The sequence below is a fragment of the Patagioenas fasciata genome, chromosome Z, assembly GCF_037038585.1.
Source record: "Patagioenas fasciata isolate bPatFas1 chromosome Z, bPatFas1.hap1, whole genome shotgun sequence".
In the NCBI taxonomy this organism is placed as follows: Eukaryota; Metazoa; Chordata; class Aves; order Columbiformes; family Columbidae; genus Patagioenas; species Patagioenas fasciata.
The window spans coordinates 54,762,760-54,787,243 of NC_092560.1; the positions used below are offsets into that span (position 1 = coordinate 54,762,760).

The 24,484-nt window shown below is 58.5% G+C and overlaps 4 protein-coding genes and 1 long non-coding RNA gene across 5 annotated transcripts; all 5 read left to right on the forward strand.

Annotated features, from left to right (window-relative positions):
- Window positions 1-1,746: 1,746 nt before the first annotated feature.
- On the forward strand, window positions 1,747-6,025 carry LOC139826555 (maestro heat-like repeat-containing protein family member 7). Its single transcript, XM_071802688.1, has 11 exons — window positions 1,747-1,855; window positions 2,255-2,334; window positions 2,382-2,660; window positions 2,803-2,882; window positions 2,997-3,117; window positions 3,239-3,328; window positions 3,717-3,821; window positions 4,076-4,244; window positions 4,807-4,904; window positions 5,344-5,493; window positions 5,699-6,025. Exons 1-11 carry the CDS (start codon window positions 1,747-1,749, stop codon window positions 6,023-6,025), a joined length of 1,608 nt encoding a protein of 535 aa, XP_071658789.1.
- A 170-nt stretch (window positions 6,026-6,195) lies between these two features.
- Window positions 6,196-9,754, forward strand: LOC139826520 (maestro heat-like repeat-containing protein family member 7). The gene is made up of 7 exons (XM_071802549.1): window positions 6,196-6,332; window positions 6,452-6,589; window positions 6,791-6,967; window positions 7,332-7,487; window positions 7,664-7,765; window positions 8,146-8,566; window positions 8,654-9,754. Exons 1-6 carry the CDS (start codon window positions 6,213-6,215, stop codon window positions 8,464-8,466), a joined length of 1,014 nt encoding a protein of 337 aa, XP_071658650.1. The 5' UTR covers window positions 6,196-6,212; the 3' UTR covers window positions 8,467-8,566; window positions 8,654-9,754.
- A 60-nt stretch (window positions 9,755-9,814) lies between these two features.
- On the forward strand, window positions 9,815-13,164 carry LOC139826522 (uncharacterized). The gene is made up of 3 exons (XR_011736633.1): window positions 9,815-10,103; window positions 11,701-11,977; window positions 12,476-13,164. It is a non-coding gene; the product is annotated as an uncharacterized lncRNA (long non-coding RNA).
- Window positions 13,165-16,684: 3,520 nt separating this feature from the next.
- LOC139826556 (maestro heat-like repeat-containing protein family member 7) lies at window positions 16,685-21,067 on the forward strand. The gene is made up of 12 exons (XM_071802689.1): window positions 16,685-16,793; window positions 17,193-17,272; window positions 17,320-17,598; window positions 17,741-17,820; window positions 17,935-18,055; window positions 18,177-18,266; window positions 18,655-18,759; window positions 19,014-19,182; window positions 19,745-19,842; window positions 20,282-20,431; window positions 20,637-20,791; window positions 21,001-21,067. The coding sequence occupies exons 1-12, from the start codon at window positions 16,685-16,687 to the stop codon at window positions 21,065-21,067; spliced, it is 1,503 nt and encodes a 500-aa protein (XP_071658790.1).
- A 66-nt stretch (window positions 21,068-21,133) lies between these two features.
- Window positions 21,134-24,457, forward strand: LOC139826446 (maestro heat-like repeat-containing protein family member 7). Its single transcript, XM_071802258.1, has 7 exons — window positions 21,134-21,270; window positions 21,390-21,527; window positions 21,729-21,905; window positions 22,270-22,425; window positions 22,602-22,703; window positions 23,084-23,504; window positions 23,592-24,457. Exons 1-6 carry the CDS (start codon window positions 21,151-21,153, stop codon window positions 23,402-23,404), a joined length of 1,014 nt encoding a protein of 337 aa, XP_071658359.1. The 5' UTR covers window positions 21,134-21,150; the 3' UTR covers window positions 23,405-23,504; window positions 23,592-24,457.
- The last annotated feature ends 27 nt before the right edge of the window (window positions 24,458-24,484 follow it).

Here is a 24,484-nt window from a genome sequence, read left to right on the forward strand (position 1 = left end):
CTTCTGATGAGGAGAGGCCCAAAACTGAACACAGGATTCAAGGTGGGGCCTCACCAGTGCCTGGTACAGTGACACAATCACTTCTCTAGTCCTGCTGGCCACACTATTCCTGATACAAGCCAGGATGCTGGTGGCCTTTTTGGCCACCCGGGCACACGCAGGCTCATGTTCTGCCACCGTCACCAACACACCCAGGTCCTCTTCCTTTCCAGCCACTCTCCCCTGAGCCTGGAGCGTTCATGGGGTTGTTGTGACCCAAGTGCAGGGCCCGGCACTTGGCCTTGTTAAACCTCACATGGTTGGCCTCAGCCCAACCATCCAGCTGGTCCAGATCCCTCTGTATAGCCATCCAACCCTCCCGCAGATCAACACTCCCACCCAACTTGGTGTCATCTGCAGACTTACTGAGGGTGCACTCAATCCCCTCATCCAGATCATTGATAAAGAGATTAAACAGAACCGGCCCCAGTACTGAGCCCTGGGGAACAGCCCCTCCTGACCGGCCACCAACTGGATTTGGCTCCGTTCACCACAACTCTTTGGGCCCAGCCCTCCAGCCAATTCTTTATCCATCGCAGAGTCTACCCACCCAGCCCATGAGCTGCAGCTTCTCCAGGAGAATGCTGTGCGTTATGGTGTCAAAGGCCTTACTGAAGTCTAAGTACACAACATCCACAGCCTTTCCCTCAGCTACTACTTGGGTCATCTTCTTGTAGAGCGACATCAGGTTGGTCAAACCTTTCATAAACCCATATTGACTAGGCCTGATGATACAGTTCTCTTGTAAGCGACGAGTGATGTTACTCAAGATCTGGGTACCTGGAGCACAACTGTTCTGAGTATTAAAGACTGAGGCAAAGGCGGCATCTAGTACCTCAGCCTTTCCACCTTTTTCACCCCCTCACCACCTGGATTTCTCCTTTCGTGCTCGGCCAGCTCCAACGCTTTGTCACGTGGTTACATGGTTAGTTTATCCTCAAGCCACTGAGAGCTTCTGTAAGCGGTGAGACAGCAGACACCTTAAACAAAGTCCATCCTCTGTGCTACCCACCCTCAGAAATCCCTAGAAATCTCTACAGAGCCACCAAAGGAGCAGCTTCGCTGCTGTTCTGAGCAGCCAGCCAGCGGAACACCAGGCTCTGGGACACAGCGGAGGGCAACAGGGAGGTCCCGAGGAGAAATGAGGGCAAAGGGGGGCCTGGAGGCACCCCAAGGACACCCAGGTGCCCAGGGCTAAGCTGGCCTGTGCCTGCCAATGGGACACCCTGCCCCTCCCTGCCCAAGTGCAGGGTCACAGTGGGGCCCGTTGTGACCTCACTTGGTGACGCCCACTGCACCGCATGTGCTCAGCGCAGCTGCGGGCCCCAGCCCACACTGTCCGGCAGGACGGTGACAGGAGAGGGTGTGCGAGCACGGAGACGGCGACTGGCCCCCGAGCGGAGCCCACCTCTTTCAGAGAACTGGAGAATCGGAGACTTCTTTTGGTTGGAAGCGACCCCTGAGGTCATCGAATCCAACCATATCCGAATTCTAGCTGCCCCCGGCAGACTCCCCTCTGCCCCCGGCAGACTCGTGGCGAGGACTCCTCGAGCGCAACCCACGTCCTTCCCCGCTGCCCCCGGCAGACTCGTGGCGAGGACTCCTCGAGCACAACCCCCGTCCTTCCCCACTGCCCCCGGCAGACTCGTGGCGTTGCGCCAAAGCTTCCCCCTTCACCAGCCCAGCCTCTTTCCTCCAACCCGAAAGATGGCGGAGAAACTTCTCAGGATGGCCCTGAAGGAGGACAGGGCTCCTCAGGAGAGCAGCTCTCCAGTGGAGTCCCATGTGCTATGCCTGGCCCAGCAACTGGAGATGGGTGAGTGAGGGGCCCTGATTTTCTGGAAAGAGCGGGGGGCCAGTGAGAGCTCCCTGTTCAACGCCAGGATCACGTTTCCCTGCGCGCTGGCAGGGGCGTCCCACGGGTGGTGGGCGTGATGCTGCCTGAATGGCAGGGCTGCTCCGAGCTGGGAGCCAGCCCCAGCTCATCCTCTGCGGGCTGAAGCGAGTTCTTCACCCGCTGCACTGGGGGCTTCCCGCATCCTGCCTGGCTCCAGCATCGCAGCCCATCTGCCGGGCACCCTCCAGCACTGACACGCAGGGGAAGACTGTGCCAGGGCAAACGGCACAGGGCTGGATGGGGGGCAGAGCTCCTTCCTCTGCTCTTTCCTGCCTGCGCACCCTCCCTGTAGCCCTCCCTGCTCTCCTCCTTTCTTAGATGCCAGCTGGTTACCAGTGTACCACCTGGAACCAGAACATGTGGATGTCATCACGGCCTTTGTCAGCAGCCCGGAAAAGGTAACTGTGGCCATTTGGAAGGCGGCTGAGCTGGTGTCTGCTGACAGGGGCTCTGCTGCAGGGCTGCTGGAGGGCGCTGGCTGGGCAGAGCTGCTTCTGCCAGGTCTCCATCCGGCGCTGCACCCCCAGCGCTGCAGTGCCACTGGCCGTGTGTCCCCATCTCATGCTCCCTGTTTGTCTCTCTGTCCCCCGGCTGCCAGGACGAGGAACGGAAGCTGAAGTTCCTTAAAAGCGTGGCTATGCTCTTCAGAGCCGCAACGTACAACGGTTTGTCCCAGGGCCTAGATCTGTTCTGCCAGAGATACAAACTGGCAGAGAATATCAAGGTGAGGGGATAGGCGCTGGCTCCGGGGAAGGGGACAAGGCCCCCAGCACCAGCGCTTGTAAGGACAGCGTTGGGCGGGGCAAGGGGCTGATGGCACTGGGTGCTGGCAAGCTGCCAGCTCCAATCCTGGCTGTGCACTGCAGGTGCTGCTGGAAGAAGAGCCCAGGGACCAGCTGCACACAGCGGTGCGGCGGAGCGCCATGTTTGCCATGGCCGAGATGAGGTACCTGCCCATCCCTCCCGGGGACTCCTGCCCCAGAGCCCCGTGTCCACCTGCACGAGGCCTCCGGGCACTGCTCCCCGCACCAGTGTCCAACCGGCCTCTCTCTCTTTGCAGCTTCGTGGAGGCGGTGCTGGAGGGGAAAGAGATAGGCCTCCTCCGCACGTGCTTCTCCAGCATCTTCCTGCTTCCTCCAAAAGAAGAAATGCAGGACCTGAAACCTTTCCTGTACTTCACAGTAAGTGCTGGGTGACAAAGCAGCCCACGAGTCCTGCCTTGGTGCTGGGAGTTCAGCTCAGTGTCCCGGGGGTGAGGGGGACAGCGGGAAACACGGCCACAACTCGTTGTCTCCCTTGCAGACCATGAAAGGCATGGACACCATGCTAGTTGCAGTGGTGCTCAACTCTCCCACCTCCGGAGTCATCGAGACGATGCAGAGTATCTTCCAGGTCTGGCATGTGCAAAGAGTGGGCTTGACAAGGGCTGTTCTTCACCCTGGGGGACAGGGTGCCCACTGCTGAGTGGACAGTCCCACCCCGTGCCATGCAGAGAGCGCACTGCAGGGTGGTGCCCACCTCCCTGGGGGAACCAGGGGCTGCCCACCAGGCTCTTCCACAGCACAGTGGCCACACAGGGTGGCATCTGCCTTCCTGCCTGGCTAGAGGGCTGGCCGGGGGCATTTGTCCCAAGCCTGCCGTGGACCCCAGGGCACGAAACCACTAGAGGCTTTGCTCCAGATCAGAGGAAGCTTTAATGGACTGGGCGAGTCCCGCCCAGGACTTGAGCACTGGAGTGGTGGCTGCTCCCAGGGCTCACCAGCAGCTTCTCTCTCCCCAGATGCTCTTGACCTTCACCACCTCGGAGAGGGCATCTGTGCGGGAGAGGGCCGTGGGCAGGATGAGGGTGCTCAGCTTCCTGCTGGCCAACTACTCCTCACTAAAGGTAACGACCAGGCACACCCCGCTCTGCCAGGAGCCAGCTCTGCCCCAGTCCTGTTTCGGCTGGGGCTGCCCAAGGAGCCTGGAGGGAGCACAGGCCTGGCAGCTTTCCCCGCATGGGGCTGTTCGGCAAGACGGGTTCCGCAGGGCCATGCAAACCTCTGACCCACCTGGATCCAGCCCTGGGCACACACATGGGTTCAGGGCTTTGGCCCCAGGTGCCCTCAAGCCCTCTGCTCTTCCTCATCCCTCGCCCAGGCCGATCCCAATGAGGAGAGACACGCCTCCTGTGCAGGGATGCAAATGCCAATCATTGGACAGCTGCTGGGACATCTCCTGCTACTCCTCTCATTCAAGGAAGAAGAGACCAGCCGCTTGGCTTTGGACGCTCTTTGTCTCCTCTTCCAATTCAAGTATCAGCAACGCTGTAAGAGAAGCTGTGGTGGGACGGGTTCCCCTGCACACCAACATCACCCAGTAGCTCTGCTCGTCTTCCTGACGGGTTGCCACAGACAGTTGTGCTGCTTGCCGGAGGCACCACCTTGTCACCAGCACTGCCCTTCCTCTGCTCCTGACCCCCACGCTCTCTCCCAGGCTGTTGATGGTGCCATGTAGCTCAGCTGCTCCACAGGAGCATGGGAGGCAGCCCCACGCCGCATCTTCCCGTCTCTCCCAGCTAGCCTGTATCCCTGCCCCGCGGCACTCCGGCCAGGCGAGCTGTCCCCCACGTCACCATTATTCCAGGCATCGGGGACTGAACTGTGGGGCTGCATGCAGAGCTCTAGGACCTTGGAGTTTCCAGGGCCAGAACCACTCGCACACGTACACTGGAGGCGGGTCAGCCTTTCCGTGGCACCGTTCTCCACCACCTCCTCCCCTGATGGCGGGTCATAACCTCCCTCCTCGGCCATTCCAAGATCAAAGCTTTTTCCAGTATTGGGGAAGCTGCTGCATCTTGTCGACTCTTCTGTGTTTGCCCTGCTCTTTAGGGGCGACACTGACAGAGGAGAATACACAGCTCCAAGGGGACTTGGAAGCCGAGACCACCTCCTTGCGCACTTCGCCCAGCGCCACTCACATTATCGAGGTAACGAGCTCCCCCCTTGCTGGCACTCTTGGCCGTGGCATCAGCAGGGGAATGGTGAGAGCGAAGGCGTCCACAATCAGCGGGCTGGCGTGGCCTCCCTGTCCCTGCTGAGAGGCTTCCTGCTGTCCCTGAGCAGGGACGATGCGAGGGCTGCGCTCCAGTGTCCCAGCAGCAGCCCCCGTCCTCCCGGCCACCAGCAAGCCCTGGCTGGCAGCAGGGTCCACACCTTGTGCCCATGACCCCAACCCTCCTCCCTCACCCTGGGCCCTCTCTTCTCATCCTCCCCAGCAGTCACTGCTGCCCCTGCTGCCAGCGTTGCTGCGGGCACTGCCGCCAGCACTGCCGGGTGCCTCTGCAGGGCTGCTGGCACTGCCCAGCTAAGCAGCAGCTTCAGGGCCCTCAGTGTGACATGGCTGCGCTGCCTGCCTTCCTCCCTTAGTCCTTTGCGGAGTACCTCCAGCCTTCTGAGAGGTCAGACCTTGTCCGGGTGTTCATCGAGGCAACGACCGACTCCAGCACCTTTGACAAGGAGGCGGCCAGAAGTGTGCTGGACATGGCCAAGGGAAACCCGGACTTGTGGCTGGTGGATGTAAGTGGCCTACAGCCTGTTGCTGGATTGCCCCGCCCTTCAGCCCTGTCAGACCTTGTTCCTCCCTCCATCCCTCTCTTCCTCCCAAACCCCGGTGTCTCGGGCACCTGAAGCCACCTCAAGGCGGCACAGAGGGATGGCAAGGGCAGCTGAGGAAATGGCCGCACTCCAGTGGCTGCGCCATCCTCACCTGTGTCCCCTCCAGGTGCCAAAGATCACGAGCTGCATCCACAAAACCCTGGGATGCATCAAGACAGTCCCAGCCCGGCAGAGCGTGGAGTCCCTAATGGTCCCCATGGCTGACAAATGCCCTCAGGAGGTGGTGACAACACTGCTGCAGGTCGCTCCAGGAGGAGACAGGTACTGTCCCCACACGCCACGAGGGCTTGTTCCCTGTGGGGAGAGGGGCCTGGAGACGCTCTGGCTGCCAGAGCCAAGGAATCCTGCAGGACACACGCGAGGAGCAGGACCCTCCATCCCACCATGCGTTCCAGCCCAGGGGGTCAGCCAGGCCCACAGCAGGCAAAGCTGAACAAGCAAGCCTGAGCACACCCCGCGCTCCTGCCCAGCCCACAGGGAGCACCAGCTCAGCCCTCTGCTGCTGCCCAGGGCATCCCAACCATCCTGCAGGGCTGAGCGCGGCCACGCTGCTGTGGCCAAGGCTGCCCTGCTGACAGAGCGCTCTGGCTTGCAGCACTGCCCTGGCACTGTGGGAGGTGATGTTCTCCGTGCCCCAGACTGTGCGGAGCATTTTGAGGGAGCTGCTCAGCCAGCTCTGGGACCTGAAGAGCAGGCTCTTCTGCACACACCTGGAGGACTACTGCCTCGTTCGCTTGGCTGTGAGTTACCGGAAAAAGCCCCCGCTGCCCTGTGCCTGGGCTGCGCTGGGAACCAGGAGCTGCACGCTGCCAGGAGCCCCAGCAGCTCTGCCGGTCGCTCACTGCCGCCCTGCCTTCAGATGCTGGCCAGCAGAGATCTGGGAGACAGGACGTTTGCTGCAACCTACCTAGACTTCAGGTTCCTGAAGGAAGAAAGGCCAGCCATGCTCTCCCTGGTGCTCAGGGGCATCATGACACTGTCAGAGACAGTCGAGATGGTGAGTAAGGGCGTCGCCAAGGGGAACCGTGTTGGCAGCCGAGGGTCGGGGCAGGGGGTGAGGGCTTGGCCTTGGCTGGCAGTCAGGCAACGGGGTGACTGCTCCAAAGGCCCTCCCTTCCATGGTGGGGCCTGCTGGCTGCCTGGGGCGCTTTCCAGGCATGGACCTGGTCCCAAAAGGGAAACTCTTTTCTTCACACAGGCAAGAAAAATGAAGATCATCCTGCCAGACCTCATGAGGGTTCTGCTGTTTGGCTATAAGGCTGCCACCACGAAGGCTCTGCTGGTCTTCAGAACCGTCATGGCTCAGCTGGAGAGGAAGGAGGCCAGCCACGTCGCTGTGCAGATGGCAGAATTCCTCCTGCCCCTCTTGGATGACGTAAGGCTGATGTGGAAGCCCGAGCCCCACGGGTGGGCCCTGGGCTCTTGTGGGATGGCTTCCGTGTTCTGCAGCCCAGCACAGCTCCTCCCCGACAGCTGCTCCCGCAGCTCTTCCCACCATGGCTGCCGAAGCTGGTGGGGGATGCTGGGTGGCTGGGAGGGCACTTGGAGGAACAGGCACTCCCAGAACAAGTCTCTTGAGTGGCCTTTCACGGACCCAGGGCAGCAGATCTGGCCCACATCTCCAGCGTGCAGAATGCCGCCCTGGAGCATCTCCCCTCACATCAGCCATGCTGGGGCTTCTGCTCACCATGGGCAGAGAGCTGCTGGTGCTCCAGCTCTACTGTGCTTCTCCCTCCCAGGAGCTGAGCCAGCTGAGAGAGAGCTCCATCAGCCTCTTCAGAGACCTGATGAAGATGGCGGTGGGGAACGACAAGAGGGAGATGAAGAACGTGGTGCGACTCGGCCTGCTCCCTCTCTTCTTCCGGATGAGTGACCAAACGCAGAGCGTGGCCAAGGTACAGGTTTCAAAGCTCAGCACTGATGCGGGGAAGAGAGCCCTGGACGTTTGGGCCAGGGCATGTCCCAGCTCCCTAAGGGCAGAATCAGCCCAGGACCAAAGTCCAGAGGAGGGAGACACAAGGTCTCCTGCTCCAGACCGTGGTGCCATCTCCCAGCTTCTGCTGTTCCGCAGGCTGCTGGGGAAGCCCTTCTTGCTGCCGCAGAGCTCCTCAAGTGGAAACCGCTCAAGCACCTAGTGCGGACACAGCAGACATGGCAGATTGGAGAGAGCTTGGTGAGGACAACCCCCAAGGCTCAGGGCCCAGGCGGGACGAGGGCCACCCTACACGTCTGGGCTGTAGGCTCTGCACATGTGCCTCGCCTGCCCTGCTGCAGCCTGGACCTGCACCCTTGTGCCCTGTCCTCAAGAGCAGAGCCCCCAGGGGCTCTTGTCTCTGCCCCGCTGCCCTCCCCATACCCAGCGGGAGGGAGAGCTCTCAGCAACCCTGGGCACCTTGACCTGTGTCTCTCTTTCAGCCTCAGCCCCACAGGGCTCCTGGCTGGGACATGGGAATGGCCGGGGCGGGAAGGGGAATGGCTGGGTCTGGGAGCAGGGACTGGTCCAGCCAACTGGGAATGGACAGTGACGTGCCCATCCCCTTGTGCTCTCTCCAGCTGAAGCAGGACAGCAGCAGAGCTCAAGAATTCTTGATTCAGAGCCTGTCGTACCTGAAGGATGCTCAGGCCAGCTTGCGAGAGGCGGCCGTGAGGTTCATCGGTGGGTCACAGCCCCATGGGTCCCTCTCTTGGCAGCCTGGCCCCAGTCCTCGCCGCTGCCCTGGCAGCAAGGAGCAGCCCTGTGGCTGCCAGAGCCCCAGCTGCCCCGTGCAGGGCGTTGGCTTCCCTCTCCCAGTCCTGCCCATGCAGGTGGCCATGGTTCCCGCCTTGCTCAGTCCCACCAGCTTGGCCCCTGCTCTTCCCTGGGGCCAGCCCTGATGAGGGGAGGGAGCAGGGGCTGACGGAACTCTGTGCCCAGGGCTCGCTGCACGGCACCTGACGAATCCAAGCCAGAGGAAGCTGGCGGAGATCTGCAGCGGTGAGTAGGGAGCATGGTCGAGAGGGAATGCCTGGGGGTCTCTGCAGACGTGGGAGGTCATCTCAACTCTGCTTCTTTCCCTTGCAGCCCTTCAGACCTTGGCAGAAGACAGCGAGCCCTCCATCCGCTCCCTGGTAGTGCAGACTGTCATCATCATCCTGAGCTCTCCGAGGGAGCAGCCAAGGCCGCGATGGACCCTGCGAGCCCTGTGCTGCCGCTGATGCTGAGGCGTGCGGAGGAGCAGCTCTTCTCAGGAGAGTGGCTGGATTTTAATAAAGTGCCCTTCGTGAAGCTGGGTTTGACATCTGCCTTTTCCGCGGACCCCAGAACGCCTCTGAGTGCACTGGCACTTTTGAGAGCACAACCCAGAATCACAGGCAAGGGTGATGGAGCAGACAGAAGCACTGGCAATGAGCCTGTCCAAGGCAGCGGAGATGAAGCTCACTGGGCCCACGGGGTTTGTTCCTCGAGTCACACCTGGAAATAGCAGGCTTCTCTCAGGTGTCCACGTCTGAGCTGGCCTCACGGACTCCTTATGCACCCAGGGATGCTCAGAGACAGAGTCTGCCCCTTTTACACACAGAGGCAGGAGTCACAGTGTCTCTCTCACCTGCTGTTGCCACTCCCAGCCCTGCAGTGTGTCACCCTGCCCGCACTCATCTCCGATGTCCCACGTCACGAGGAATGAACACGGGGACCGCAGTCCAAGGAAGCACAACCCCGTACTGCGTTCAGGTGGTTACCCCCTAACGTGAAGTGACCTCGAGACACTGTCTGTCCCACAGGCCTTCAGGGAACCCCAAGGAACAGCTGATGACGTTTGTGGTCTCTCGGGTTCGGCTCATCCCACCTCCCGTACATGATGTGCAGGCTTGCATCTCATCTGTGCCATGCAAACATGGCCTGCTCGTGCTCATGCTCATGCTCATTCACCATCCTTCCTCGGAGGGACAAAGGGCCTCTCCAAGCTGCGCTGAGAGGCCGGGGCTGGAAACGGTGGTTGTGCGGGGCCAGCCCAGGATGATTGTCCTGGGGCAGCTTCCGCAGAGTGTCCAGTGCTCACGGGCACAGCCCAGACCCTGCTCGGCTGGTCCGTCAGGTGTCTGGCAGGAGGCCGGGCTGTGAGAGGACACTGCTGCGTGCCCTCATGCTTCACACTCGCAGTGTTTAGCTCTGTACTGGTGCGTACTGGTGTTTTGACCTGCTGGTCACATTCTTGGCGTGTGCTGGAGAGAAACCTTGGAAGAAGACCTAAACCTTCCGGCATTATCCTCAGGAGATCACCTTTCTTCATGGAAGGCTGTTCTGAGGCCAGCTCTGTCACTGAAGTGTCCACTGTATGTCCCTGCCTGCGGTCACAGGACTGCCACGCAGCAGGACAGTGACCAACCTGCCAGAGCACTTAGGCCTTGCACCAGCACAACGGATGAGAAGGAGAGTGTGGGAGCGGAAAGAGAACAGCTCTGGAAGACCAAGCGCTGCTGCTCCCTGTCAGTGCTGATGTGCTGGGATTGTTCCCCTTCACCCAATTATCCAGGTGAAACTTCAGCCTCCTTTACTATAATAAAAAGTGAGCTTCCGATGAAATTTAATGAGATTTCATTTATTAACTACTTGTTAACCTATGAACTAAGAGTACGCTCTTCTGCTTTGCAGTAACGGTATTTTTAAAAGGCATTCTTTCCCAGCCAATTTGAGCTCTGACTGAAGGACAGGGATGTAAATGTTGGCCTTCGCAGCCACGATAACCATTGGGCTTTCCTTGTTCTCTCTTGTGTCTCTGTATCAATTGAAAATAGCACAAAATAATCTTCTCATTCCTTACTATTAGGCAAGCTTTGTTGCATGGGGAAGATTTGTTTATTTGTCAGTCTGGTGCAAGGCTGATAATGAAGTGCAGAGTTTGTTGGGTGTTTTTTAAAAAACAATCCCTGAGGTCCTGAGTAAATATCCAGCTGAGCTGACATTGATACTGTAAATTGGCTAATTGAAGAAAGAAACTTCTAAAACCAAAAAAAGATGCAAGGATGATGCCAAAGCTAATCTGGATTTCATATGTACAGGGGAGGGTGAGGGCAGCAAGATGAGCTGACGTTGTTTCCTTACAGTAAAAGAATAGACAGGGTGAACGAGGGCCTGCTGCTGCGCTTTCTAAGATTAGAAGCAGACAGGACTGAGGTACTTTATGGCTCCTTTGCCTCCGTCTTCAGCACAAAGGTCTCCTGGGACACTGTTCCTGAAGGCAGGAGTCTGGAGACCACCTAGGAGTGGATGGGGCTCAGTTCAGGGGTTACCTGATCAAAATCAGACACCTTTACAGAATAGGAGATGGGTCATTTGACCGGCTCCCTGAACACAAGTATCGCTGTGCTGTGGCACCTGAGATTGCCAGGAACACCCACCTCTTGGTTTGGAGGAGTGTGATTGCTCTTGAGGTGTCCTGGACTGTCTCCTCACTCAGCTGGGGCTTCAAGCACCCCCTTTTCTGACATATTGTGTCTGCATCAGGGGATGCTCCAGATCCATAAGAATTGAAGGCTGCTGATATCACCTCTTCTGGAAAGGGGCAGAAGGGAGAGGGGGGAAGGAAACAGAAGAAATGCTGCTTTATTGCTATTTATTACTGAAATGCTCTCTGTTTGGCTCTTCCTGAAATCTCTCTAATCATTCACTGTGGAGAGTTACTGGCTGTGTGCTGTGAACAAGCCAGGGCTTGATGCGGCTGTGCTACACGGAAGGATTTTCCTGAGACACCAGAGACAAAAGGAAAGTAAACAGAAGCTGCTCTGCCCTCGACCCAGGCTGCAGGAGGGGCGTTGCCGCTGCGCATGAACAGTCTGTGAACAGTGCCCTGCAGCCAATCACCATAGTGGGGGGGGATGAGTGACTGTGAGTGTAACCAATTGTAGCCTGCACTTGCCGCATGGCCTTTTGGTATAGAGTATATAAGGCTTGGAAAAACGTGGTCTCGGGGACATTGATATTCAGTGTTGTTTAAGAGTTCATTAAAGAGTACGGATGGTAAATTCACATTGAATTAGACTCCTTACTCTCGCCCGGCCCGCCCGTTCGATCAAAGAGCTTATGCCGGCGTCTGGATTCGTCGAATTTACTACCAGTACAATTCACACCAGGCTTGAAGCCTTTAGGAAAATGCTGCAGAGAGCCTTGGCTTGTAAGGGCGTGTTGGATGTTAATGAGCCGTCTGCTGCCACGTTCCCAAACTGCAGATCCTGAAACAATGAACAAACCTCCAGCAAAGTAAAAGGCAGAAGCGAACTCAAATTTCTGAAGGTGCTTGGGATCCCACAAAGCGGGGATCACTGACACAGCTCTGGAGGAAACAACCAGTCCGTGTCCCTGGAGGCTGGTGAAGCAAAAGCCTGCAGACACTGGTCACAGGTGGTAAAGGTGATGTGGAGGTGGTTCTGATGCCATGTCAGCCCTTCATGTGTGTTTATCATCAGAATGGCCGAGCTCTGACCCCCAGGGCCTGGCAAAGGAGACCTTTTCTCTCAAATGTTTCTCAAGACTCTGCCTGTGGTCGCTGCGAGGGTATTTGTGTTTGCGATTGGGTTCGGTGCCAAGTGCTGTGGTTTTCTGAGGATTTGGCAATGCCTGTGAGGTCCCCAAAGCCCATCCAGCTTCTTTCATAGGCCTGGCAGTGGTCCTCAATCACCTAAGCTGTCCCAGTGCCAAACTTGTTTGAATCCTCAATTTGGATCCGTGCCCCAGCACTGAAATGCACACCCCAAAATAAAAAAGAGAAGACAATCTATTCCACATTAGCATGACCAGCCCATGCTCCTCAGGTGTTCTTCTTGCCTCTAACACACTTACTGCTACGCATAGACCACTCTCTTCCTGCACTCCCATGTCTCTCACTGACCTTTCACTCTTGTCTTCCAGTAACGGGCCAACACTCCAGGAGGTTCATGCTTCCTCCAGGCTCACGGATGTTTCCTGAGATCCATCCCAGCGTGGGGAGTGTAAGAGAGGAGCAGAGCAGGGTCACCTCATTGGGCATGACTGAGCACAGCCGCCTCCAGCAGCAGCCATTTTGCATCTCCCAGGTACAGCCATGCCCACAAAATGAAAATATCACTGCCATCTATGATTAGCCCAAGAGAGGCCTTTCTTCCTTCCGTATTCCCAAGAAAATCTTCCTCTTATTCCTCCTCTACTTGCGGACATCAACTGCTTTCCATTTCTGGGCTCAGACATTCACTAAATGGAAGGATTCACTAAAGCCATCAGCCATCCCATTACTTCTCCCTGACACGCCCCAACCCTCTCCCTGAGTGCTTGTCTTTTTATGACCATCTGTGCAGCAAGAGTAGTCACAGGAAAGCACCAAATACATAAAAACTGGTGCCGAGCAAAGTGCTGTACAGACCTGATGAGTCGCCTCTGTGGCTGTGTCCTTCCTGGAAGGTGTCTGTCCCGAGAAGGGGATCCAGCTTCTGCCATGAGAGGCACATGAGAGTGTCCATGCGCCTGGGCAGGAAAAGGGTGGCTTTTGCCAGACTACCCTTCATCTGAACCACTTAGATATCTACTTCTGGATGGAGACAGGGCAGCAGGGGTTTTTTAGTTTATTGGTGGGTTTGGTTTTTTGTTTTGGTTTTTGTTTGTTTGTTTGTTTGTTTGGTTTGGTTTTTTGTGTGTGTGGGGGGGTTCTGGTTTTGTTTTGTTTTGTTTTCTTTTGTATTGTTTTGTTTCGTTTTGTTTTTGTAGACGCAAAAATGTGTCTGTATCTGAGTAGCTGGCGAATGTTTTTCAAGGAGGACTCCTCGTAGACATTATTTGATTGAAATAATTGTATTTATTTTTCAGAGTAGACTAGATTCCCTTTTTAGGAAGCATTATTATTTTTTTTTTTCTTCACATTACTTCCTTTGAGAGATGGTGTGAATTTTGGGTTGTCCTGTGCAGGGACAGCAGTTGGACTCGATGATCCATTTCCTCTTGTCCTATCACTTGCTATCACTTGGGAGAAGAGACCGACACCCTTCCTGCTACAACCTCCTTTCAGGCAGTTGCAAACAGCAATAAGGTCTCCCCTGAGCCTCCTGTTCTCCAGGCTGAACAGCCCCAGCTCCCTCAGCCGCTCCCATCACACTTGTGCTCCAGCCCCTCACCAGCTTCGTCGCCTCCTCTGCACTCTCTACTCCCTCAGTGTCCTTCTGATGAGGAGAGGCCCAAAACTGAACACAGGATTCAAGGTGGGGCCTCACCAGTGCCTGGTACAGAGACACAATCACTTCTCTAGTCCTGCTGGCCACACTATTCCTGATACAAGCCAGGATGCTGGTGGCCTTTTTGGCCACCCGGGCACACGCTGGCTCATGTTCAGCCACTGTCACCAACACAGCCAGGTCCTCTTCCTTTCCAGCCACTCTCCCCTGAGCCTGGAGCGTTCATGGGGTTGTTGTGACCCAAGTGCAGGGCCCGGCACTTTGGCCTTGTTAAACCTCACACGGTTGGCCTCAGCCCAACCATCCAGCTGGTCCAGATCCCTCTGTATAGCCATCCAACCCTCCCGCAGATCAACACTCCCACCCAACTTGGTGTCATCTGCAGACTTACTGAGGGTGCACTCAATCCCCTCATCCAGATCATTGATAAAGAGATTAAACAGAGCCGGCCCCAGTACTGAGCCCTGGGGAACAAGGTGGATGGATGATGGCAGAGCGGTTGATGTGGTCTACCTTGACTTCAGTAAAGCCTTTGACACAGTCCCTCACAGCATCCTCACAGCTAAATTGAGGAGGTGTGGTCTAGACAATAGAGTAGTGAGGTGGGTTGCAAACTGGCTTAAAGAGAGAAGCCAGAGAGTGGTGGTCAATGGTGCGGAGTCCAGTTGGAGGCCAGTATCTAGTGGAGTGCCTCAGGGGTCAGTACTGGGGCCAATATTATTCAATATATTCATTAATGATTTAGACGAGGGAATTGAGTGTACTATCGGCAAGTTTGCTGATGACACTAAGCTGGGAGGAGTGGCTGACACGCCAGAAGGCTGTGCTGCCATCCAGCGGGACCTGGACAGGCTGGAGAGTTGGGCGGGGGATAACCTGATGGAATTTAACAAGAGAAAGTGTAGAGTCCTGCATCTGGGCAGGAACAATCCCAAGTTCCAGTATAGGTTGGGGCATGACCTATTAGAGAGCAGTGGAGGGGAAAGGGACCTGGGGGTCCTGGTGGACAACAGGATGACCATGAGCCAGCACTGTGCCCTTGTGGCCAGGAAGGCCAATGGCATCCTGGGGTGTATTACAAGGGGGGTGGTCAGTAGATCGAGAGAGGTCCTCCTTCCCCTCTACTCCGCCCTGGTGAGACCCCATCTGGAATATTGTGTCCAGTTCTGGGCCCCTCAGTTCAAGAAGGACAGGGAACTGCGGGAGAGGGTCCAGCGTAGGGCAACAAAGATGATTAAGGGAGTGGAGCACCTCCCTTATGAAGAAAGGCTGAGGGAGCTGGGGCTCTTTAGTTTGGAGAAGAGGAGACTGAGGGGTGACCTTATTAATGTTTATAAATATATAAAGGGTGAGTGCCACGAGGATGGAGTCAGGCTCTTCTCAGTGGCAAACAATGATAGGACAAGGGGCAATGGGATCAAGCTGGAACACAAGAGGTTCCACTTAAATTTGAGAAAGAACTTCTTCTCAGTGAGGGTAACAGAGCACTGGAACAGGCTACCCAGGGAGGTTGTGGAGTCTCCTTCCCTGGAGACATTCAAAGCCCGCCTGGACACATTCCTGTGTGACCTCACCTAGGCGTTCCTGCTCCAGCAGGGGGATTGGACTAGATGATCTTTTGAGGTCCCTTCCAATCCCAAACATACTGTGATACTGTGAACAGCCCCTCCTGACCGGCCACCAACTGGATTTGGCTCCGTTCACCACAACTCTTTGGGCCCAGCCCTCCAGCCAATTCTTTATCCATCGCAGAGTCTACCCACCCAGCCCATGAGCTGCAGCTTCTCCAGGAGAATGCTGTGCGTTATGGTGTCAAAGGCCTTACTGAAGTCTAAGTACACAACATCCACAGCCTTTCCCTCAGCTACTACTTGGGTCATCTTCTTGTAGAGCGACATCAGGTTGGTCAAACCTTTCATAAACCCATATTGACTAGGCCTGATGATACAGTTCTCTCGTAAGCGACGAGTGATGTTACTCAAGATCTGGGTACCTGGAGCACAACTGTTCTGAGTATTAAAGACTGAGGCAAAGGCGGCATCTAGTACCTCAGCCTTTCCACCTTTTTCACCCCCTCACCACCTGGATTTCTCCTTTCGTGCTCGGCCAGCTCCAACGCTTTGTCATGTGGTTACATGGTTAGTTTATCCTCAAGCCACTGAGAGCTTCTGTAAGCGGTGAGACAGCAGACACCTTAAACAAAGTCCATCCTCTGTGCTACCCACCCTCGGAAATCCCTAGAAATCTCTACAGAGCCACCAAAGGAGCAGCTTCGCTGCTGTTCTGAGCAGCCAGCCAGCTGAACACCAGGCTCTGGGACACAGCGGAGGGCAACAGGGAGGTCCCGAGGAGAAATGAGGGCAAAGGGGGGCCTGGAGGCACCCCAAGGACACCCAGGTGCGCAGGGCTAAGCTGGCCTGTGCCTGCCAATGGGACACCCTGCCCCTCCCTGCCCAAGTGCAGGGTCACAGTGGGGCCCGTTGTGACCTCACTTGGTGACGCCCACTGCACCGCATGTGCTCAGCGCAGCTGCGGGCCCCAGCCCACACTGTCCGGCAGGACGGTGACAGGAGAGGGTGTGCGAGCACGGAGACGGCGACTGGCCCCCGAGCGCAGCCCACCTCTTTCAGAGAACTGGAGAATCGGAGACTTCTTTTGGTTGGAAGCGACCCCTGAGGTCATCGAATCCAACCATATCCCAATTCTAGCTGCCCCCGGCAGACTCCCCTCTGCCCCCGGCAGACTCGTGGCGAGGACTCCTCGAGCGCAACCCACGTCCTTCCCCGCTGCCCCCGGCAGACTCGTGGCGAGGACTCCTCGAGCACAACCCCCGTCCTTCCCCACTGCCCCCGGCAGACTCGTGGCGTTGCGCCAAAGCTTCCCCCTTCACCAGCCCAGCCTCTTTCCTCCAACCCGAAAGATGGCGGAGAAACTTCTCAGGATGGCCCTGAAGGAGGACAGGGCTCCTCAGGAGAGCAGCTCTCCAGTGGAGTCCCATGTGCTATGCCTGGCCCAGCAACTGGAGATGGGTGAGTGAGGGGCCCTGATTTTCTGGAAAGAGCGGGGGGCCAGTGAGAGCTCCCTGTTCAACGCCAGGATCACGTTTCCCTGCGCGCTGGCAGGGGCGTCCCACGGGTGGTGGGCGTGATGCTGCCTGAATGGCAGGGCTGCTCCGAGCTGGGAGCCAGCCCCAGCTCATCCTCTGCGGGCTGAAGCGAGTTCTTCACCCGCTGCACTGGGGGCTTCCCGCATCCTGCCTGGCTCCAGCATCGCAGCCCATCTGCCGGGCACCCTCCAGCACTGACACGCAGGGGAAGACTGTGCCAGGGCAAACGGCACAGGGCTGGATGGGGGGCAGAGCTCCTTCCTCTGCTCTTTCCTGCCTGCGCACCCTCCCTGTAGCCCTCCCTGCTCTCCTCCTTTCTTAGATGCCAGCTGGTTACCAGTGTACCACCTGGAACCAGAACATGTGGATGTCATCACGGCCTTTGTCAGCAGCCCGGAAAAGGTAACTGTGGCCATTTGGAAGGCGGCTGAGCTGGTGTCTGCTGACAGGGGCTCTGCTGCAGGGCTGCTGGAGGGCGCTGGCTGGGCAGAGCTGCTTCTGCCAGGTCTCCATCCGGCGCTGCACCCCCAGCGCTGCAGTGCCACTGGCCGTGTGTCCCCATCTCATGCTCCCTGTTTGTCTCTCTGTCCCCCGGCTGCCAGGACGAGGAACGGAAGCTGAAGTTCCTTAAAAGCGTGGCTATGCTCTTCAGAGCCGCAACGTACAACGGTTTGTCCCAGGGCCTAGATCTGTTCTGCCAGAGATACAAACTGGCAGAGAATATCAAGGTGAGGGGATAGGCGCTGGCTCCGGGGAAGGGGACAAGGCCCCCAGCACCAGCGCTTGTAAGGACAGCGTTGGGCGGGGCAAGGGGCTGATGGCACTGGGTGCTGGCAAGCTGCCAGCTCCAATCCTGGCTGTGCACTGCAGGTGCTGCTGGAAGAAGAGCCCAGGGACCAGCTGCACACAGCGGTGCGGCGGAGCGCCATGTTTGCCATGGCCGAGATGAGGTACCTGCCCATCCCTCCCGGGGACTCCTGCCCCAGAGCCCCGTGTCCACCTGCACGAGGCCTCCGGGCACTGCTCCCCGCACCAGTGTCCAACCGGCCTCTCTCTCTTTGCAGCTTCGTGGAGGCGGTGCTGGAGGGGAAAGAGATAGGCCTCCTCCGCACGTGCTTCTCCAGCATCTTCCTGCTTCCTCCAAAAGAAGAAATGCAGGACCTGAAACCTTTCCTGTACTTCACAGTAAGTGCTGGGTGACAAAGCAGCCCACGAGTCCTGCCTTGGTGCTGGGAGTTCAGCTCAGTGTCCCGGGGGTGAGGGGGACAGCGGGAAACACGGCCACAACTCGTTGTCTCCCTTGCAGACCATGAAAGGCATGGACACCATGCTAGTTGCAGTGGTGCTCAACTCTCCCACCTCCGGAGTCATCGAGACGATGCAGAGTATCTTCCAGGTCTGGCATGTGCAAAGAGTGGGCTTGACAAGGGCTGTTCTTCACCCTGGGGGACAGGGTGCCCACTGCTGAGTGGACAGTCCCACCCCGTGCCATGCAGAGAGCGCACTGCAGGGTGGTGCCCACCTCCCTGGGGGAACCAGGGGCTGCCCACCAGGCTCTTCCACAGCACAGTGGCCACACAGGGTGGCATCTGCCTTCCTGCCTGGCTAGAGGGCTGGCCGGGGGCATTTGTCCCAAGCCTGCCGTGGACCCCAGGGCACGAAACCACTAGAGGCTTTGCTCCAGATCAGAGGAAGCTTTAATGGACTGGGCGAGTCCCGCCCAGGACTTGAGCACTGGAGTGGTGGCTGCTCCCAGGGCTCACCAGCAGCTTCTCTCTCCCCAGATGCTCTTGACCTTCACCACCTCGGAGAGGGCATCTGTGCGGGAGAGGGCCGTGGGCAGGATGAGGGTGCTCAGCTTCCTGCTGGCCAACTACTCCTCACTAAAGGTAACGACCAGGCACACCCCGCTCTGCCAGGAGCCAGCTCTGCCCCAGTCCTGTTTCGGCTGGGGCTGCCCAAGGAGCCTGGAGGGAGCACAGGCCTGGCAGCTTTCCCCGCATGGGGCTGTTCGGCAAGACGGGTTCCGCAGGGCCATGCAAACCTCTGACCCACCTGGATCCAGCCCTGGGCACACACATGGGTTCAGGGCTTTGGCCCCAGGTGCCCTCAAGCCCTCTGCTCTTCCTCATCCCTCGCCCAGGCCGATCCCAATGAGGAGAGACACGCCTCCTGTGCAGGGATGCAAATGCCAATCATTGGACAGCTGCTGGGACATCTCCTGCTACTCCTCTCATTCAAGGAAGAAGAGACCAGCCGCTTGGCTTTGGACGCTCTTTGTCTCCTCTTCCAATTCAAGTATCAGCAACGCTGTAAGAGAAGCTGTGGTGGGACGGGTTCCCCTGCACACCAACATCACCCAGTAGCTCTGCTCGTCTTCCTGACGGGTTGCCACAGACAGTTGTGCTGCTTGCCGGAGGCACCACCTTGTCACCAGCACTGCCCTTCCTCTGCTCCTGACCCCCACGCTCTCTCCCAGGCTGTTGATGGTGCCATGTAGCTCAGCTGCTCCACAGGAGCATGGGAGGCAGCCCCACGCCGCATCTTCCCGTCTCTCCCAGCTAGCCTGTATCCCTGCCCCGCGGCACTCCGGCCAGGCGAGCTGTCCCCCACGTCACCATTATTCCAGGCATCGGGGACTGAACTGTGGGGCTGCATGCAGAGCTCTAGGACCTTGGAGTTTCCAGGGCCAGAACCACTCGCACACGTACACTGGAGGCGGATCAGCCTTTCCGTGGCACCGTTCTCCACCACCTCCTCCCCTGATGGCGGGTCATAACCTCCCTCCTCGGCCATTCCAAGATCAAAGCTTTTTCCAGTATTGGGGAAGCTGCTGCATCTTGTCGACTCTTCTGTGTTTGCCCTGCTCTTTAGGGGCGACACTGACAGAGGAGAATACACAGCTCCAAGGGGACTTGGAAGCCGAGACCACCTCCTTGCGCACTTCGCCCAGCGCCACTCACATTATCGAGGTAACGAGCTCCCCCCTTGCTGGCACTCTTGGCCGTGGCATCAGCAGGGGAATGGTGAGAGCGAAGGCGTCCACAATCAGCGGGCTGGCGTGGCCTCCCTGTCCCTGCTGAGAGGCTTCCTGCTGTCCCTGAGCAGGGACGATGCGAGGGCTGCGCTCCAGTGTCCCAGCAGCAGCCCCCGTCCTCCCGGCCACCAGCAAGCCCTGGCTGGCAGCAGGGTCCACACCTTGTGCCCATGACCCCAACCCTCCTCCCTCACCCTGGGCCCTCTCTTCTCATCCTCCCCAGCAGTCACTGCTGCCCCTGCTGCCAGCGTTGCTGCGGGCACTGCCGCCAGCACTGCCGGGTGCCTCTGCAGGGCTGCTGGCACTGCCCAGCTAAGCAGCAGCTTCAGGGCCCTCAGTGTGACATGGCTGCGCTGCCTGCCTTCCTCCCTTAGTCCTTTGCGGAGTACCTCCAGCCTTCTGAGAGGTCAGACCTTGTCCGGGTGTTCATCGAGGCAACGACCGACTCCAGCACCTTTGACAAGGAGGCGGCCAGAAGTGTGCTGGACATGGCCAAGGGAAACCCGGACTTGTGGCTGGTGGATGTAAGTGGCCTACAGCCTGTTGCTGGATTGCCCCGCCCTTCAGCCCTGTCAGACCTTGTTCCTCCCTCCATCCCTCTCTTCCTCCCAAACCCCGGTGTCTCGGGCACCTGAAGCCACCTCAAGGCGGCACAGAGGGATGGCAAGGGCAGCTGAGGAAATGGCCGCACTCCAGTGGCTGCGCCATCCTCACCTGTGTCCCCTCCAGGTGCCAAAGATCACGAGCTGCATCCACAAAACCCTGGGATGCATCAAGACAGTCCCAGCCCGGCAGAGCGTGGAGTCCCTAATGGTCCCCATGGCTGACAAATGCCCTCAGGAGGTGGTGACAACACTGCTGCAGGTCGCTCCAGGAGGAGACAGGTACTGTCCCCAAACGCCACGAGGGCTTGTTCCCTGTGGGGAGAGGGGCCTGGAGACGCTCTGGCTGCCAGAGCCAAGGAATCCTGCAGAACACACACGAGGAGCAGGACCCTCCATCCCACCATGCGTTCCAGCCCAGGGGGTCAGCCAGGCCCACAGCAGGCAAAGCTGAACAAGCAAGCCTGAGCACACCCCATGCTCCTGCCCAGCCCACAGGGAGCACCAGCTCAGCCCTCTGCTGCTGCCCAGGGCATCCCAACCATCCTGCAGGGCTGAGCGCGGCCACGCTGCTGTGGCCAAGGCTGCCCTGCTGACAGAGCGCTCTGGCTTGCAGCACTGCCCTGGCACTGTGGGAGGTGATGTTCTCCGTGCCCCAGACTGTGCGGAGCATTTTGAGGGAGCTGCTCAGCCAGCTCTGGGACCTGAAGAGCAGGCTCTTCTGCACACACCTGGAGGACTACTGCCTCGTTCGCTTGGCTGTGAGTTACCGGAAAAAGCCCCCGCTGCCCTGTGCCTGGGCTGCGCTGGGAACCAGGAGCTGCACGCTGCCAGGAGCCCCAGCAGCTCTGCCGGTCGCTCACTGCCGCCCTGCCTTCAGATGCTGGCCAGCAGAGATCTGGGAGACAGGACGTTTGCTGCAACCTACCTAGACTTCAGGTTCCTGAAGGAAGAAAGGCCAGCCATGCTCTCCCTGGTGCTCAGGGGCATCATGACACTGTCAGAGACAGTCGAGATGGTGAGTAAGGGCGTCGCCAAGGGGAACCGTGTTGGCAGCCGAGGGTCGGGGCAGGGGGTGAGGGCTTGGCCTTGGCTGGCAGTCAGGCAACGGGGTGACTGCTCCAAAGGCCCTCCCTTCCATGGTGGGGCCTGCTGGCTGCCTGGGGCGCTTTCCAGGCATGGACCTGGTCCCAAAAGGGAAACACTTTTCTTCACACAGGCAAGAAAAATGAAGATCATCCTGCCAGACCTCATGAGGGTTCTGCTGTTTGGCTATAAGGCTGCCACCACGAAGGCTCTGCTGGTCTTCAGAACCGTCATGGCTCAGCTGGAGAGGAAGGAGGCCAGCCACGTCGCTGTGCAGATGGCAGAATTCCTCCTGCCCCTCTTGGATGACGTAAGGCTGATGTGGAAGCCCGAGCCCCACGGGTGGGCCCTGGGCTCTTGTGGGATGGCTTCCGTGTTCTGCAGCCCAGCACAGCTCCTCCCCAAGAGCTGCTCCCGCAGCTCTTCCCACCATGGCTGCCGAAGCTGGTGGGGGATGCTGGGTGGCTGGGAGGGCACTTGGAGGAACAGGCACTCCCAGAACAAGTCTCTTGAGTGGCCTTTCACGGACCCAGGGCAGCAGATCTGGCCCACATCTCCAGCGTGCAGAATGCCGCCCTGGAGCATCTCCCCTCACATCAGCCATGCTGGGGCTTCTGCTCACCATGGGCAGAGAGCTGCTGGTGCTCCAGCTCTACTGTGCTTCTCCCTCCCAGGAGCTGAGCCAGCTGAGAGAGAGCTCCATCAGCCTCTTCAGAGACCTGATGAAGATGGCGGTGGGGAACGACAAGAGGGAGATGAAGAACGTGGTGCGACTCGGCCTGCTCCCTCTCTTCTTCCGGATGAGTGACCAAACGCAGAGCGTGGCCAAGGTACAGGTTTCAAAGCTCAGCACTGATGCGGGGAAGAGAGCCCTGGACGTTTGGGCCAGGGCATGTCCCAGCTCCCTAAGGGCAGAATCAGCCCAGGACCAAAGTCCAGAGGAGGGAGACACAAGGTCTCCTGCTCCAGACCGTGGTGCCATCTCCCAGCTTCTGCTGTTCCGCAGGCTGCTGGGGAAGCCCTTCTTGCTGCCGCAGAGCTCCTCAAGTGGAAACCGCTCAAGCACCTAGTGCGGACACAGCAGACATGGCAGATTGGAGAGAGCTTGGTGAGGACAACCCCCAAGGCTCAGGGCCCAGGCGGGACGAGGGCCACCCTACACGTCTGGGCTGTAGGCTCTGCACATGTGCCTCGCCTGCCCTGCTGCAGCCTGGACCTGCACCCTTGTGCCCTGTCCTCAAGAGCAGAGCCCCCAGGGGCTCTTGTCTCTGCCCCGCTGCCCTCCCCATACCCAGCGGGAGGGAGAGCTCTCAGCAACCCTGGGCACCTTGACCTGTGTCTCTCTTTCAGCCTCAGCCCCACAGGGCTCCTGGCTGGGACATGGGAATGGCCGGGGCGGGAAGGGGAATGGCTGGGTCTGGGAGCAGGGACTGGTCCAGCCAACTGGGAATGGACAGTGACGTGCCCATCCCCTTGTGCTCTCTCCAGCTGAAGCAGGACAGCAGCAGAGCTCAAGAATTCTTGATTCAGAGCCTGTCGTACCTGAAGGATGCTCAGGCCAGCTTGCGAGAGGCGGCCGTGAGGTTCATCGGTGGGTCACAGCCCCATGGGTCCCTCTCTTGGCAGCCTGGCCCCAGTCCTCGCCGCTGCCCTGGCAGCAAGGAGCAGCCCTGTGGCTGCCAGAGCCCCAGCTGCCCCGTGCAGGGCGTTGGCTTCCCTCTCCCAGTCCTGCCCATGCAGGTGGCCATGGTTCCCGCCTTGCTCAGTCCCACCAGCTTGGCCCCTGCTCTTCCCTGGGGCCAGCCCTGATGAGGGGAGGGAGCAGGGGCTGACGGAACTCTGTGCCCAGGGCTCGCTGCACGGCACCTGACGAATCCAAGCCAGAGGAAGCTGGCGGAGATCTGCAGCGGTGAGTAGGGAGCATGGTCGAGAGGGAATGCCTGGGGGTCTCTGCAGACGTGGGAGGTCATCTCAACTCTGCTTCTTTCCCTTGCAGCCCTTCAGACCTTGGCAGAAGACAGCGAGCCCTCCATCCGCTCCCTGGTAGTGCAGACTGTCATCATCATCCTGAGCTCTCCGAGGGAGCAGCCAAGGCCGCGATGGACCCTGCGAGCCCTGTGCTGCCGCTGATGCTGAGGCGTGCGGAGGAGCAGCTCTTCTCAGGAGAGTGGCTGGATTTTAATAAAGTGCCCTTCGTGAAGCTGGGTTTGACATCTGCCTTTTCCGCGGACCCCAGAACGCCTCTGAGTGCACTGGCACTTTTGAGAGCACAACCCAGAATCACAGGCAAGGGTGATGGAGCAGACAGAAGCACTGGCAATGAGCCTGTCCAAGGCAGCGGAGATGAAGCTCACTGGGCCCACGGGGTTTGTTCCTCGAGTCACACCTGGAAATAGCAGGCTTCTCTCAGGTGTCCACGTCTGAGCTGGCCTCACGGACTCCTTATGCACCCAGGGATGCTCAGAGACAGAGTCTGCCCCTTTTACACACAGAGGCAGGAGTCACAGTGTCTCTCTCACCTGCTGTTGCCACTCCCAGCCCTGCAGTGTGTCACCCTGCCCGCACTCATCTCCGATGTCCCACGTCACGAGGAATGAACACGGGGACCGCAGTCCAAGGAAGCACAACCCCGTACTGCGTTCAGGTGGTTACCCCCTAACGTGAAGTGACCTCGAGACACTGTCTGTCCCACAGGCCTTCAGGGAACCCCAAGGAACAGCTGATGACGTTTGTGGTCTCTCGGGTTCGGCTCATCCCACCTCCCGTACATGATGTGCAGGCTTGCATCTCATCTGTGCCATGCAAACATGGCCTGCTCGTGCTCATGCTCATGCTCATTCACCATCCTTCCTCGGAGGGACAAAGGGCCTCTCCAAGCTGCGCTGAGAG

Bases quoted from the DNA above. Each gene is read 5' to 3' on its own strand.
- LOC139826555 (XM_071802688.1), top strand. From the start codon at position 1,747: ATGGCGGAGAAACTTCTCAGGATGGCCCTGAAGGAGGACAGGGCTCCT. The intron at 1,856-2,254 runs GTGAGTGAGGGG...CTCCTTTCTTAG, and splicing joins GGCCCAGCAACTGGAGATGG to ATGCCAGCTGGTTACCAGTG. The intron at 3,118-3,238 runs GTAAGTGCTGGG...TCTCCCTTGCAG, and splicing joins AACCTTTCCTGTACTTCACA to ACCATGAAAGGCATGGACAC.
- LOC139826520 (XM_071802549.1), top strand. From the start codon at position 6,213: ATGTTCTCCGTGCCCCAGACTGTGCGGAGCATTTTGAGGGAGCTGCTC. The intron at 6,590-6,790 runs GTGAGTAAGGGC...TTCTTCACACAG, and splicing joins TGTCAGAGACAGTCGAGATG to GCAAGAAAAATGAAGATCAT. The intron at 6,968-7,331 runs GTAAGGCTGATG...TCTCCCTCCCAG, and splicing joins TCCTGCCCCTCTTGGATGAC to GAGCTGAGCCAGCTGAGAGA.
- LOC139826556 (XM_071802689.1), top strand. From the start codon at position 16,685: ATGGCGGAGAAACTTCTCAGGATGGCCCTGAAGGAGGACAGGGCTCCT. The intron at 17,821-17,934 runs GTACCTGCCCAT...CTCTCTTTGCAG, and splicing joins TTTGCCATGGCCGAGATGAG to CTTCGTGGAGGCGGTGCTGG. The intron at 18,760-19,013 runs GTAACGACCAGG...TCCCTCGCCCAG, and splicing joins CCAACTACTCCTCACTAAAG to GCCGATCCCAATGAGGAGAG.
- LOC139826446 (XM_071802258.1), top strand. From the start codon at position 21,151: ATGTTCTCCGTGCCCCAGACTGTGCGGAGCATTTTGAGGGAGCTGCTC. The intron at 21,528-21,728 runs GTGAGTAAGGGC...TTCTTCACACAG, and splicing joins TGTCAGAGACAGTCGAGATG to GCAAGAAAAATGAAGATCAT. The intron at 22,426-22,601 runs GTACAGGTTTCA...GCTGTTCCGCAG, and splicing joins AAACGCAGAGCGTGGCCAAG to GCTGCTGGGGAAGCCCTTCT.